At 40.4% G+C, this 15,469-nt stretch overlaps 2 protein-coding genes across 2 annotated transcripts; both read right to left on the bottom strand.

The window, feature by feature from the left end:
- Nucleotides 1-502: 502 nt before the first annotated feature.
- Nucleotides 503-5,672, bottom strand: rdm1 (RAD52 motif containing 1). Its single transcript, XM_048990466.1, has 7 exons — nucleotides 5,438-5,672; nucleotides 5,073-5,252; nucleotides 4,408-4,533; nucleotides 3,882-4,044; nucleotides 2,383-2,475; nucleotides 1,449-1,528; nucleotides 503-942 (listed from the first exon to the last, which is right to left on the bottom strand). The coding sequence occupies exons 1-7, from the start codon at nucleotides 5,540-5,542 to the stop codon at nucleotides 877-879; spliced, it is 813 nt and encodes a 270-aa protein (XP_048846423.1). The 5' UTR covers nucleotides 5,543-5,672; the 3' UTR covers nucleotides 503-876.
- A 1,952-nt stretch (nucleotides 5,673-7,624) lies between these two features.
- Nucleotides 7,625-15,016, bottom strand: gh1 (growth hormone 1). Its single transcript, XM_048990487.1, has 5 exons — nucleotides 14,929-15,016; nucleotides 9,631-9,770; nucleotides 9,379-9,492; nucleotides 8,933-9,094; nucleotides 7,625-8,079 (listed from the first exon to the last, which is right to left on the bottom strand). Exons 2-5 carry the CDS (start codon nucleotides 9,730-9,732, stop codon nucleotides 7,882-7,884), a joined length of 576 nt encoding a protein of 191 aa, XP_048846444.1. The 5' UTR covers nucleotides 9,733-9,770; nucleotides 14,929-15,016; the 3' UTR covers nucleotides 7,625-7,881.
- Nucleotides 15,017-15,469: the final 453 nt, after the last annotated feature.

Below are 15,469 nucleotides of genomic sequence, written 5' to 3' on the forward strand. Positions count from 1 at the left end.
TCAGTACCTATTTGAAGAAAAAGTGTTAATACATGTTATCCCGTTCCAAAAACCTTAATATCATGACGTACAATTCCCCAATGTCGGCAGAAAACTCTTTTCTGATTATGCAGAACTTTTTACGATCTACGCGCCAACACGACGGAGTCACACAAATCTCAATTAAAACAATTTTATCGAAAACAGATGCCGTTCGCTCGCAGTATATCTCAGACGAGTCGACAATGGCCACATGGAAATCCCAACGACACTGTGCAGGGTGGATTCCCCATTTCCCATTTCCACTTCTGACGGGTTAACCACGTGCGGAGGTTTAACTGCGTCGTGCAAACAGCTGACAGTCATTCCCAATGGGGGAAAAGAACACTAAGGCGCTTTAACTCCAGAAGGTTTCATATTAGTGCCTAGTGATGCATGAATCAAATCGCTTCATTTTAGATTTCATTTTAAAATTAGGCAATGGATACGCAACAAATAAGATCAACGGAAAGAGAAAACAACATAGGAGGTACTGTTTATTAATATACTTCACAAACACAGGACAAAAAAATTACATTTGAATGTGTCAAGAAAGACAATGTTGACTGTGGTACATGTGACTAATTCTGTTCAGGCCAAGATGTTCACATTTCAATGGAAAACAAATGAGGTTCCCAGGTATAGATTTCATAAAAATGAACAGATTTCAACTTTAACAAACCAGCTGATAAACAAACTGGTCCTATAATACATATTTAAAATGTATACACATGGAGCTAATAAATTGCACAAGATCATATCATGCCAATATGTTAGAAATAAAATAAAATAATCTGCTCGTAACTGTCACTTTCAATTTTGATATAGATCATCTGTTGATCTGCTTCAGGACAAATCTCAGAAATTCAGAGTGAAATCAGGAAAGTCCTCGTCCTCATCCATGCCCCAGGACACGTCGTTAACCTAAAGATGGATGCAACAACAAATAATGTGCATTTTCTTGCTAAATATACATTATATATAATCCCTGACTAAGACTTTAGTAAATTGTTTATGCAGTAGGATACATTAATGTCCCTTCTAGGTAAAATATTTTGACACAAGTAAACATAAAAGGACCCTGTGACTGATCAGGTGGTTACTGGTTTGAATCCCATCCTTGGCAGAACAGTCACATGTCCATTGCGCCCTGAAACGAGGCCCTTAGCCCCCAAGAACGCTTTAGGGGTGCTGGACAGATGACCTGACCCTGTGCTCGGACCCCATGCTTTGCTCTGAACTGGATATATTTGTGTGTGTGTTTCAGAGGAGACACCTGGACTCAGACTTGTGCAAATGGCAAATAAAGAAGAACTTCATCAATGAAGCGTAAGGGCTAAATGTCAGTATGCATTATATCCAACACCGCAAATGTGAATTCTACAACAAAAATATGAAATATTCTCATTTGCATTACTAAACCACGATACCTTGATCATCCCTTCCAAATCTCCATCGGATGTGATGTCATCTGCATCTAACTTGCAATCGACCACAACCTTTCCATTTCCTAAAAGAGAGAAAATGTGAGAACCGTACCAGAAAGTAACAGTACCAAACTTTCTCAGTTCCGATCCCCCCCCCCCCCCCCCCACGCGCGCACACACACACACACACACACACATATAGGCTGTGAGAGATCTCATTTATCTGGACTAAGAATAGCAAAAATGCAATCAGACACGTATACTGTGCTGCGATAACAGCCCCACATGCATCACAAGCTGTCGTGCCAAACAGCCTAAATTAGCATCTCCCAAATCATCCATTTGCTTCTTTAATATTACTCGTGCTGCATGTAATCCTGTGTGCTTTGTTTAGTGGAACTTTCCATTAAGCACTACCTCCACCTCAAAACTCTGTTCTTACAAGGATTACATATTGCTGTGCTACTAGTTGTTGTGTCAAGCAACTTCCAGATCATTACTCACTTATCTGATGGTTCTCCTACTGCAAAGGGTATAATCATGTAATATTGTGAAAATATGCCATGCAAAATAAAATAAAATAGACTTGTCACAGCGGATGCAAGTCGCCGTGCTCACATCCAACAGGCTGAGCGGCAGCTTTAACGTTCAGCTTGAATGCCACATAAAACACATCTACAACGGGAAAGAGCTGTAGTGCGATTGATGGTACAAATCGATTTAACAAGAAATAGGAGTGATCTTTTTACAGAAATAAGTATCGAACATGGATCGGTCACATATGGCCGATACCCAATCCGTCTAATAGGTATCGGCGCCGATACTGATCCTGGGTATCGGATCGGTGCGTCTCTAGAAAAACCAGCATGCTCACTCTCTGCAAGACGAGTAAATCACACTGTAAGAACTGGGCTAATGTACACTGATGTCCACCGACCTAAAACTACCAGCAAAACCTTTCCGAAGGCGTCCATCATGGCTCGGTCCCGGGCCCTTTTCGGCAGCAGGCCCCTTTTCATGGCGACCTCCTCTGGGAACAAATAAATAAAACAAAACAGGGTCACGGAAATGTTACCTAAACCCTACAAACATTTCCGGGGAATTGGGAATTAATACAGTGAGGACCAGCTAGACTTTCTGGGCCACCTGACAAAATGTCACCTTGAGCACCTCTGGCCCCCCATCTACATTATATACTTTTATGTATTCTGGGGCCCCTGTGAAGTGCTGAGCCCCCTGAAACTGCCAGACTATTCATGCCCCAACTGCACCGCTGGTGAGGACCCAGTGTTCAAGCCTGTCTCCTGCACATTTGGACAGCTAAGTGGCGCTAACAGCTAACGGGAGACCAAGTAGGAAAGCTGGGTTGCTGCTGGAAGAGCAACACTGTGCTGTTAAAATGGTTCTGTCTATTGGATGAGATGTGAAACTGAGGTCCAGACTCTCTGAGGTCATAAAACATTCTTGGGCATCTTTCGAAAGAGTAGGGGAGGTACCCTGATTTCCCGGGATAAAACCGCCCACTGTGGCCCTATCAAATCTGACCTCCTAATCATCCCCTTATCTAATTGGTGAACTCTCTCCAGCTCCTTCACCACATTAGCTACTGTGTGGTGAGCGTACTGGTGCAGAATGGCTGCCGTCACATCACCCAAGTGGGGGCTACACAGTGGTGGTGGCTCCCCATTGGTTCAATGAAGCACTTTGAGTGCCGTGAAAAGCTCTTTGTAAATGTTACATTCATTCATTAAATGCATTATGTAATAACACCACATTATATAATAACGCGACAAAAAATGTAGCATTTTCATTAGATACATTTTGGCAAATTACCACTGTGACACTGAGTAGTTTATCATCTTGTACTTATGGTCATTCATTGATTAACAAGCATTTCTCAAAACCCTTGGTAATAAATACTTTATAGCCTCATTCATAAATTAACGAGTGATCCAACCCACACATTATTTTCTACGTCATTCTTTATTTGAACTTTTGCCTGCTATTTTGTCACAGGGGTACAGAATTCACCCAAAATGGATCCCAAATTGCTGATGTTGATTTTTTTTAGACAATTTAATAACGATGATAATAGCAATGATAGATAATGTTGAAGCATAAAATTATAATGCAAGCTAAAAATTTGTTACATTTTGTCGAGTTGTTACATGGCAGCGTACATCACATGACGTCGCTGCAAAGAACCATCACTCCCATTATCCAGACACTTGCGTTTTCACATTTTCGGCATTTTTAATGTAGCTGCAACGAATTTTCTTACGCCGATTAATCGAGCAGCAGGTAAAAACTGGCCGTCATAACAAGAAACGGAAACTGCTGGATGGCACTGCCATTGTGTGAGGAAACACCGTGCTGTCTCACACACACACACACACACACACACACACACACACACACACACACACACACACCCACCTGGGCTGCCCTCGAAGACCTCTTCGGCAATTCCAACACCTCGACAGGCCACTCCGTGGTGGGGGAAGTTGAGTCCCACCACGCAGCCGTACTTCAGTGCAGGCTTCTGCGAGTCCGCATTCACCTGCAGCTCCCCAGCGTCACTGCCAGAAATGTTTTTTAGCTGCCCACAGACAAGAGATTCACATTTTACATATTTTGTGGATGATTTTTATCTGAAGTGACAGACATTCGGGAAAACATGGGTCAATCAGTCAGCCAACGATTAGGGGTAAAGGTCTCGCTCAAGAGCCCGACGGCAAATCACTCTGCCAACCTTGAGATCAGAACTGGTAGCCTGCCAATCACAGCCATAGCATTCTAACCTAGACACACACTAAAGTATGGCACTATGAGCAAAGTGAACGGCAACCAAGACAGGAACTACAAGAAAGACTGGCATGAAAAACGATGAATGTCTGCGACAGGCATGTGAGGATTAATACAGGGCACACCATTCCAAGTAACCTCACACTTCCTTTGTTACCGTAATAACTTGACTGGTCCATCCATTAAAGCCAAGGTAATAACTGGCGAGCTCCTGGCATTTGCTGACGCTGAGCAATTTCACATCGTGAAATCTGGTTGAGCTCCGTCTGGTGCACAGCTGGACCTTCAAAAAAGGTTCCGTGTTAGAATTAAAAGATATTTGTTCGCTATTCTATAATTTCGGTTTTGAAAAACCCTTCTAGTGCTTTAGTATTTTATATCTAAGTATTTTAATATGTCGCAAGTCGATTCCTTTTCTACCCCATATCCACTGTGCGCCTGGAGCCTATATCTGGACAGTCAGTGCACACCAGGAGAAGCATAAACTAAAGATAAACCACAGTCAGACACCTAATCTAGCACCTCCTAGTGGAAAAAGAGAGATAGAACATGGACATTTTATATAAACGATCTGAGGACTAACCAGCTGTGATTTGTGCCTGGGACTGGTTTACCAAAGCCCCAGACACAAACTGCAATATGCATTTTATATGTCATTACTATTCGATAATTTGCAAACAATTTTTACATCAGAATTGAGGCTTGGTAGCTGCAAAGGAAATGTTAATTGCAGTTAGTCAGACATGAGTCAGTTTACAGGTCATCCATTTAATGATCGCTCATTATTTATTGCATATCTTCGGATATTACTTAACAGTGCACCTTCAAGGGTGATTTCTGAAACAGGCCCTTCGCATGCGTGGCCTTTTGCGCTCTAAAGGCCTGTACCGCCGAGTAGAATTTGACAATCGCGTAGAATCCCGGCAGTGCAACCGTAGCGTTCGGAGCCACTTTCAGCCAGTAGAGGGCGCCAAATTCCGAGAAAATATTCCAGAGCGACTCCTGCATAAGAAACAAAGCGAAAGACCTCAGCTATGAAAATATTAAATTGCCATCTGTATATGTGACACGATACAATACGACAAAGACTTACTAGCAGCGAGCTTTCAAAATGCGAAACGTTTGCTAATATTCGCTGGCATAACTCGCGTTACCAGAAATGTTCGTGTTCATTATGCCATACTCACGTAAATGTATGCTTCTGAAAAGGTTGGGAGAATTCCACATATAAACAATGTTTTGTTGTTTTCGGTGGGGACTCTAAATTCAATAACTTCTGCATCATAGTTCATAACCGTCTCTAACTAGAACGTTCCCGTAAGATTACTAGCCAACTAAACCATAAGCCGGACCTTTGCCTGGGCAGTTGAACATTTACCACTAAGCGATTCGAGTAAAGCGCGCAAAGCAAACTTCCTTTATGGCAACAACTTCCGTCGCTGACTGTTCAAAATAAAAGTCCCGAATGCTCCCTTATTTATTTATGTTTGCTTGTTTTTGAACATGTAACTTAATGAATCCTGATTTCTTTAAATTCTCTATAACATGGTAAAAACCCAAATTAAGACTATTTAGTATAGGATGATTCCATTGGAAATAACAGCATGTAAACATGTAAACGTCAGTGCACCAGGGAAAACGATAAAAAAAACCTGTTTACATAGTTGCAGATCTTTATCAAGCACTGATATGTCACTCATTTAAAATAGTGTTATTAAATTTGTCCTGAAGTATTAACTGTAAGTATTGCTAATATCACCATTTAAAAACATAATGCAGATGTTGGCTTAGTAATTAAGTAGTTAACACTACTGTACTGTTTACTGTACTGTATATTTCACACGTCAAATGCGAGGGGCTTGAATTTCACGTTCTCTGTATGTGTGTATAGTTTGCATTTTCTTGTCCAGTTTGACTAACGAAGTTTAATTAAGACAGGATCCTCCGAGAATAAAGTATATTCAAATTCAAGATTTCCAAATATGTATTCCACGAAGCTCATAGTATTTCAGTATTTTAGTATTAACTTAATACAATTTTGGCTTCGATCAAATGAGCATTTCCATATATTTCTCTTACATCTCTACTGTCCATATTGCCGTCGACAATATGTAAGCCTATATCGGGGACGAATCAGCATTGCATAATTTTCAAATATTCGATAAGGTGTATAACATTTTAAAAAATCTTAAAATACAATAATAAATGAGTTTATAATAAATATTATTTACCAGAAGCACAATAGTTGTTATTTAGCTGTTCGTTCTGAGGTTCACCTCCGCTGTTTTTGCGTTGGCTCTGTTTTCGTTTGTTTTCGGCGTTGCTCGTTTGTAGCGCGGCGCGATTTTGTGAGAAATGTAAGGAAAAATGATTGTGGCGAAGAAGCGAATAAGTACTGATCACCAGAGGACGTTCGACTTTTATTGCATGGAAATATTATGGATCCCATAGAGCCGATATTGAGCAAAAGTGATTTTTCGGCAGTGCTTGGTGTTTGTTGGCATGAATCCTGGAAACAAGTGGAAGAGAATCTGATTATGCTGCTGATGTTAATTTAAATGTACATACAGGGCGTCATGGTTGGCGTTAAAATGAAATCATGTTCTGTGAAAATCTTTTTTTTAAATAATAATAATAATAATAATAATAATAATAATAAATAAATAAATAAATAAAAAATTGTCTGTGCCGTGTCCTAGTAGAGACTTTTTGGCGAGTTAACCAGAATGTGAACTACTGTCCTGCCTTACCCGTTAAAGACAGATTCTGTAGATAGTAAGATAAATAATAGGAATACGTTCTGTTCGGCTACAGTTTATAATAATAATAATAGACGAGTAAAATTTCATTTTGAATGGAAATAAATTTATATTTTGATTAATATTCCATACACGTTTCGACGGGTTAAGCGAATATTCGAAAATGACTGCAGAAATCGACTAGTAATTCTACCTAAAATGCCCATCCCTAGTTCAGATATATATAAATATTAACATTAAATATTTATACTGCAGAAGACAACAGCTTTATTGAAAAAAGATTGCAGAAGAAAAAAATATTTTTGAGGAACATGTAAACAACCAGGTTAAAACAGATTACTAATTCAAGAAAATTGTACAATAAAACCTTTAAACAAAAGTCTAGCATTCATTTTAATTGGATGTAAATTATATTAACTAATTTTCTGTTAATTTTCTTTGGACAAAATGTTTCAACGGCATTTCAAACTCACTGTAATTTGCATAGTACTTTTAAAAGGTAAATACTTTTATATAAATCTGAAACATGCACTTTTAAACCATTTTTTCCTAACACGCACCAGAATATTTACTTTCACATCTTTATGCTCTTAATTTCTGTTGGAATGTGTTTATTACGAGCTAGATTGGTTTACTGTGGCACAGAATATGATGACATAATTTAAAACTAAAGAAAAAGTCCGTCTAAGATTTACATCTCTGACATAAGTAGAAAACTTGAATGTAATCCATGTGTTGCATTTTAGTTTGTATTCATACTGGTCAACCCCAAAACAAACAAATCAGAAAAGCTGTGATTGATTAAGCAGGAAACACAAAGTCTAAGTACCTACGTAATAAGATTATGCAACCTGGTTTGGCGGCTTGTAAACTTACAAAGTACAATTGCTCTCCCCGAAACGCCTACACTTTGTAACCTTCAGGTAGGTCTCCACTTTGTGCATGTCTTTCTTGAAGCAAGCCAGTAGCCCGTAATTCTTCATCCGTGCAGCATCAGTCCTCAGGATGACATCAAAGTTGTCATAGGGATCCATCAGCATTGACAAATGGATGCCGCCTTCACCCAAAGTCTGGAAGAACAGCATGCAAAGAAGGACAGACAGGTCATAACGAGGTTCACCTGAAAGATCTTTTTCATCAACAACTTCAAGCTATTCGAGTAATCCTAAATGTACTGGTGACCCTGGAGAAGCAATTGGAATCACATACAGAACAACAAGCAACAAGCATTGATTGCAGCTACAGGCTTATGTCCGATTTGTCTTAAAACAACAAAAGGAAATATCTTGCTTTGGACCTTTTTAGTTTGGCAGACAATACAGATTTAACAGGTTGTGATTCTCCTCAAAGATAAGAACTGATTTTCGCAAATAAACGTTGCACCTCAATAACACACAATCATGCGTCTGTTGTTTGCTCAATGCCTCTGTATGCTACCAAATGAATATCCAGATCACAGCAACCATGGTGGCTCAATGGGCAACACTTTTGCCTTACATCTACTTTGCTGAGGGGGTTTGCATTCCACTTGTGTGTATGTGTATGTGTGTGTGTGTGTGTGTGTGTGTATGTATGTGTGTGTGTGTGTGTGTGTGTGTGCATGTGTGTGTGTGTGTGCGTGTGTGTGTATGCGTGTGTGTGTGTGTGTGTGTGCGTGTGCACGTTTTCTCTGTTGCATGGCTTTCCTCTAGATACTCCAGTATTCTCCCAAAGTCATGCAATAAGGCAGAAAAAGGTGTGTGACCATATTTGTGAGTGTTTGCATGTATGCGCCCATGTTCAGCTCCTCTGTAACCCCGAGCAAAATAAGCGGTTAGGAGATGGACGAAATGCAATCCGCACATTAAACATTGTTCTGTAATGCTTTACCAGGGACTGTCCTACACAGAAAACACCATATACTGCTTCTTGATTTGTTCTTACTCTCATCAGTTCATCGATACCCCTGCTGAGGTCCTCCAGCTTCTCGTAAATGCGGTCAGAGGTTCCAAACATCAGACTGTTAGAAAAGGCTTCGCTGAAGGTCTTGAGGGGAAACACCCAGGACTCGATGAGGGCAGAGGAGATGCGCAGTAAATCCCCATCCTAACCAAAGCGAGTAATAAAACCATGAGAGAATCATTTTATCACATAACGTCAATGGCTGTGAAGGTGGATATGAATCTTTAATTGGCTGCGCTTTGTTTCTGCCTTAGGGATAATAGATATCTGTGGAATAGCAACTATGGGAAAAGTGCATTGTCATCCGACACAGTATAAGGCACAAGTAGACTTGTAACACTAATTTACTATTCATTTCCTGCTTTGTGGGTATTGCTATTCCCTTATCATGCTGCACACGACCAGAGACAACCTGCAGCATCACTTACGGATCTCATCTGCGTTTCATCCTTTCCCGTGGGGGCGGGAATGGAGTCAGAGTAGCACCCAGCAAGCGGAGAGTTATCGCCGCCCTGTCTTGTTCCAGGTAGCAGAGTGCGCTCCTGTGAAATGCAGCATTTAGGATTTCACGTTGTGTATGCAGTACATTGAGTGCACAGAACTATTAATAACTGCATGGATTTTATAATTGACATAGCTGGAAAAGTGAAGTGCGATAGCCTGATTGGCCTAGAACTTACAAATTCTTTGTAGATGTCAGCAGCCAGCTGGTGGAGGTGCTGTGCTCGGTTGACAGCATTGTTGAACAGATTGTACAACGGGATCGTTTCCACCGGAGTCATAGAAAGACTGACCAGAAGAACTGGCCACAGCAAGAACCCTGAGTGAACGATGAAGCAGAAGCACGTCAACACAAGCCGTTAGTGATCTGGGTCGAACTGCCATTGATTTGCCATCACCTCATTCATTCATCATATTTTTTCAAACATCTTAATTGCCTAGACTTCGACTTTCATCTTACGTCACTCTAAAAGGACTTACAAACTGACAATAACATCAGCGACTTACCTGCTACCATTTTACTCGGATAAAAAAAACTCGGAGTAACTTTCACCTGTCTCTGTGGGCAATATTTGTTGAGTTCCTCTTTTGTGTTCTGTATTTATACGGTGTCTCTCTATGTATGTATGCATCACAGGGGAAACCTGAGAATTTTGGCCTGTGTTCTGTGTAATGGCTATATTCCGTTTCATTGCATTAACCTGATTTATATGCATTTTTGCGATATATGATGCATATGTACAGATACTGGTAAACCCTTCCTTAGCGCCAAAGGTTAACAGCAGAACAACATGTTCGGGTCAAAACGAAGCACTTCTATCAAGAATCTAACACAAAGCCTGCAATTCTTCTAATGCTTTTGAAGTCTATTCTGCTAATGTCAGACACCAGACATTCTCTGTACACTTTAGTACCTAAATCCGTATATATTAAGGTATTAAATGAAATCCATTCAAAATCAGGCTCATGAAAAATAGTGTGGTGTGTTGGCTTAACGGCTAGCAGCGCTGTTTGCTGTATTTTAGCAGGTGTGTGTGACGTAGTATACAGTATAAGTCTAAGGCAGTGTTTAAAAGACGTTCCTGTTGGCGTAAAACTACGATTTTATGTTGTTCAAAGTGTGTTAGCTTAGCGCCTTCAAAAACCTGTCATACAATCATCTGAGTATTTTCAGCAACCATCCAATACACCCTGCGATGGGTTGGCGTCAAATCCTGTGTTATTCCCCGTCTTGCACCCGTAGCTTCCGTAGAAAATGGACTGATGGACGGATAAACAGACACATTGATGATTTGTTGATTCCTCCACTAGCAATTCATGTTTGGCTAATCAATACCTCACCCGGTAACTTAGCAATTTATAATTTAAATTTAACAAATTAATAGAATGGCTGGGGTGCCCCTAAGGAGAGGTTTGGGAACTGAAGTGGTGTTCATCTAGCCATCCAACAATGAATCAGTAACGTTTTGGACAACAGAGGAAATTCTCTCATACTAAATGTTCTACTGCTAAATGTTGTCTTTCTGAAGAAATATACACGTACTCTCCAGATAAATAGCTTTAAACATGTTCTTTGACTGTCTAAGTTGAACTTTTGTACAGTAGTGTAGGTGACATGCTTGTTTGGGTTTCCTTCTGTGGTCAAAGAAAACATACGAGTCTGAATCAGCACCTCTACATAGTCAAGTTTGTCTTCTTCTTGGGATCGACTTGATGTTCACAGTGACGATTGGAAACCAGAAGTTGAACCTTACATTCCTCCTCAGATGCAGTGCTATCCCTCCAAAGTCATCAGATATTTTTGAAAGCAATATTTAACTGAATAACAAATATATCGTAGACAAAAGCAATATACTGCTATAGCTGCAAGGGGACAACAGATCTTTCTCTGAAAATGTTATTTTTTTTTAAATGTGTTTCAACATTTCCGTTGTTTGTAGCTAAACACCATGGAAATTGAAAAAATAAAAAAAGAGGTGTCTACATATCCAGTTCACGGATTTACACGGCAATAACTCACATAAAGGTTACACTGTCAATAAACATGACAGCGATGAGATCATGTCTAATCTATATCCAGGGGAAAAGCGGGATTCAGTCAAATCTCAAGCCTCTGGAACATGTTGCCCGGCGTCTAATCCTATCAGATGTGAGAATCATCCATATTCACCGTTTGGGTGCAACAAGGAAACAAAATGTCAGGCGGGTGCCAGGAATAATCCTTGGCTGGAAAAAAAAACACAGAATCTGATATGTTTTGCAGCTCCTTTTCTTAGGGTAAAGGCCAAGCCTGTTACTGTCATAAATGATATTGTTTGCGGGTTCCATTTGAATTCAGATTGCATCATTTAGTCAAATATAAATGAAAAATAAATGAAAACCTAAGTTTATGGTAAAAGGATTGCAGACATTTTAGCAGGCATGGCCGTGTTGGAGATGTAATAGTTTTGTATACGTCAGCTGGTGGTTCAGACACGCTGTTGGAACATGGTGAGGGTAGAACGTGCGTGTGCTTGTGTTTTTCCAGCGGGAGTTATCATAGACGAAGTTCAAACTCTGCCGTTTATATCTTTAGACAGCCTAGTGTCTCCAAACTAAAAATAAATTCATCCTCAAGTAAATCTTTGTATTAGCAATTTGTATTTTTATAAGTTGTATAAGTGTTTTTTTTTTTTTTTTTGGTTTTGTTTAAAAATGTATGGCATTGGTCAAAACACTGGATTTTAACGGTACAAAATATTGCTTCTTGCTACATGTGTAAAATATTAGACTTTCATGTACTTTAAAAATTTTTGCAACGTGTTTCAAGGTACAAAAGATCAACTCAAGTTACAGGTTCTGGGCTCAATGTATAGCTTGGAACTTGGATTTAGACCTTTAAGATTATTATAAATGAATACTTCCGGATTCTCTGAAAATAACATGTAAATCATTTACATACTTCCTATTTCCTATCCTCCAGATTTCCTGCTTTTTTTCACGCAACCATTTTTTAGGGGCGTGGGATATAGTTACAGTTTTTCTATTTTTGATTGTTATATTTATAGTTTGTATTCTGGCTTTTCAGTTATACTTGAAGCTTTTATAAAACTTCAGAGGACAGAAATAGAGATGGTTTACTAGAGAATTCCTCACAGTGAAAAGCAGGTCAATGAAGTCCAGACCCTTCCGTCCGAACCAACACTGAAGGAACATTATCCACTAAGATATTCAAGGGACCTTGTCTCTAGATCCGGACATGAGAAGGAGACAGATCACCACAAGGTCAACATCAAAGGCAAGTGGGTGGTTTCTTAAATCTGATTCCGCTGCAGAGTGTCAGTGTGTGAAGATAGTGTTGCACATTAGAGGACGGTGTAGAGAAGTGCTGATGAGCTTGCATCTCACTGCCCATGGCATCTGCTGGCTCTGCTCCATATGTTTAAGGACCGGGGGGGCTTGGGGACAGGCATCGATACACCAACAGCGTACGCGTACATAAAAACCCAGTTCTGTCCAACTGAAATAGCACAGCTGTGGACAGATCGTACCTGTAATTAAAAAGGCATTTCCACAGTTAAAGACCAACAGCAATTACAGAAGCTAACCCTTAATAATAATTCCAAATTTTGACCAGCTTAAGGAATTTTTTTTTTGTGCACATTCAGCAAATGATTTTACGTGGACTCTAGTTCTTTTCATGCAGTATAACGTTATGCAGTATAATGTTCCTGGTAGTATCCTTTTAGGTGTGACAGAATTGCTATTTTAGAGGACTGTCATCCAACTCCGTATTAACATTTGAGACTTACTTCCGAGACTGATTCTAAAAAAAAAAAAAAGAAAGAAGAATTTAGGTCTGATGCAGGAACAGGTGTAAGGGGTATTTACTTTTCAACACAAATGTTTTGAGCCAGATCAAGTCCCTACTGGGAGCTGTTATTTCTTAACTCGCGTAAACACACCAATAAAACTGGATCTCTTTTGAGTGCTCTTACTATTTTGTGTGGATGGTATGGTGGCTTTGTGGATTGCACTATAGCCTCAGACCTCTGAGACTGATCTCAAGTACAAGTACAAATCATCATAAAATTCCCATCCTAAATCGAACAGTAGTTCACGGCAGAGTAATCAAATCCACACATTGAAACAGTAGGAGCATCACAGCAATTTGCCAGAGGATGCACTGAAGATATACAATCACTACTAAACAAAGTGCAAGACAATCTAAAACTAAAATGTGCCATATGTGCTGTGTATATGCTCTTGTTTATGCCACACAGTCATACTTAAGATCTTGAAGATTTTAATAGGGTAATGGGTCAAAACCAGGGGTCATGTGTGACTCACCAGGCTAAGTTTTTGTGCCTGTGATCAGAGGGTTGCTGGTCCAAGCCTGGCCTCAACAGAATAGTTAGTTGTTTGTAAGGCCTTGAACAAGGCCTTTAATTTCCAGCTCTCTGCCGGGCTCTGTAAGGTGACTGCCCCATCGCTGTGACCCCCCCCCCCCTCCTCCAAAGCCTGCTCTCACCTGCATGGAGAGCAAGATGGGACAGAGTGTAAAGAGAATTTCCCCCCACAGGGATCACTATACTATTCTATAAACCCAGCTGCTAGGAGAATACAGCAGACTGAACCAGGGTTATTTCATGAGTTTGTCATGCAGGAACCCAATCCGGGAGCTGAACGATTTCAAACACTCAAGTACCGGCAAGCTCGTTTACCATCAAGAACTGCCAACAAACAGATACATAAATGACCTATTCTTGGCAGACATCTACTGAAGCCTCCACTGGGAAATAGAGGCACAGGACTTTAAATAGACCACCCTAGTGGGGATAATTGTTACTTAATTGCAGTTTTGCATCAGCTGGCCAGTCCCCATGCATGTTCTATGGTCGTGGCATTAAACCAGAAACCCTAGCTGGTTTTTTGGGGTTACTTTTATTTCATTGATTTTTTTCTTCAAACCTATAATGCTGCCAAATTGCAAAGAAGTTCCAAGTTGACTAGGTGTGATCTTCATGGAACTGTTTCATTGGATGAAAATGCTTTGTTTTGGTTTTGCCGTGCATTAAAGTGATTTATGTTTGGTAAGGCCTCGCCACACAATCTCGTGAGGAGCTCAGGATACTGCTGCCTGATGACCTGTTAACCACTGAACACCAAAACCCATTTCTTTGGCTTACTGGTGTCTAAGTGATATCTGTTCTTTCATTTTAACTCAGTTAACATAAACCCAGGCACACATATAGACACCCACGTGTTAAGGACATTCGCATTTTACACATGGATGCCAGTGGTGAATGCCGCATGCCTCAGTGGAGCAAGTGTGAGCCACCTGCGTACAGAAATACCTCAGACATGCTTGAAATGCCTGTTCCACACAGAAGAAAATATCTGCCCATTGAAATTTTGCCCAAAGACCAATGAAATTGGGATTAGGAGTGAGACTCGTACTGATGGAGCCCTCCTCCCACCCAGAGTGGATCTCATACCTTCTGTTCAAGACCTCAGATGGAGATCTTGGAGTCTTTCTCAGAATGCTGTGTAACTTCCCCCATCTTCTGCTGCTTGGGTCCTCTCATGTTGCATCTCTTGGACAGCTGTTGGGACTCGGGCGGAGAGAGAAAACCCACAGGAGAAGCCCTGCCAAGCAATTTTTCTTGGTGAGACAGGATGTCATCTTCCGCAAGTATGCTGCTATATTGGTCTGTAGTATTACATAAAACAAAGAGGCAGTGAAGAGCCATCAGATGAATGACTGAAGTGCTGAAGCTGGACATCCTGTTGGCTGCTTAACAGAGATTTGATGGGTAGGTTGTTGAAAGGTTACTGCCTGTCCTTAAATTTACACTGTTTGGAAGGAACTTGAACCGAATCCCTTACATAAAGACCAGTAGACTATGCCAATGCCCGGGGGTTCTATAGTGGGCGGAGCCAGAGGTTAAGAGACCCTTAACCTGATTCTGCAACTGGTAATTTGATAGATTCCACCATGATGCTATATTTAAATTCCCAGTTGGGAAAAAAAACAAC

The sequence above is a fragment of the Brienomyrus brachyistius genome, chromosome 22, assembly GCF_023856365.1.
Source record: "Brienomyrus brachyistius isolate T26 chromosome 22, BBRACH_0.4, whole genome shotgun sequence".
NCBI classification, from domain to species: Eukaryota; Metazoa; Chordata; class Actinopteri; order Osteoglossiformes; family Mormyridae; genus Brienomyrus; species Brienomyrus brachyistius.

Coding starts and splice junctions, on each gene's coding strand:
- rdm1 (XM_048990466.1), bottom strand. CDS start 5,542: ATGAACTATGATGCAGAAGTTATTGAATTTAGAGTCCCCACCGAAAAC. Junction 2,476..3,881: donor GGTCTTCGAGGGCAGCCCAG/GTGGGTGTGTGT, acceptor ATTTGTTCCCAG/AGGAGGTCGCCATGAAAAGG. Junction 1,529..2,382: donor GGTTTTGCTGGTAGTTTTAG/GTCGGTGGACAT, acceptor TCTCTCTTTTAG/GAAATGGAAAGGTTGTGGTC.
- gh1 (XM_048990487.1), bottom strand. CDS start 9,732: ATGACTCCGGTGGAAACGATCCCGTTGTACAATCTGTTCAACAATGCT. Junction 9,493..9,630: donor CTGACATCTACAAAGAATTT/GTAAGTTCTAGG, acceptor TGCATTTCACAG/GAGCGCACTCTGCTACCTGG. Junction 9,095..9,378: donor ATGAAACGCAGATGAGATCC/GTAAGTGATGCT, acceptor CGCTTTGGTTAG/GATGGGGATTTACTGCGCAT.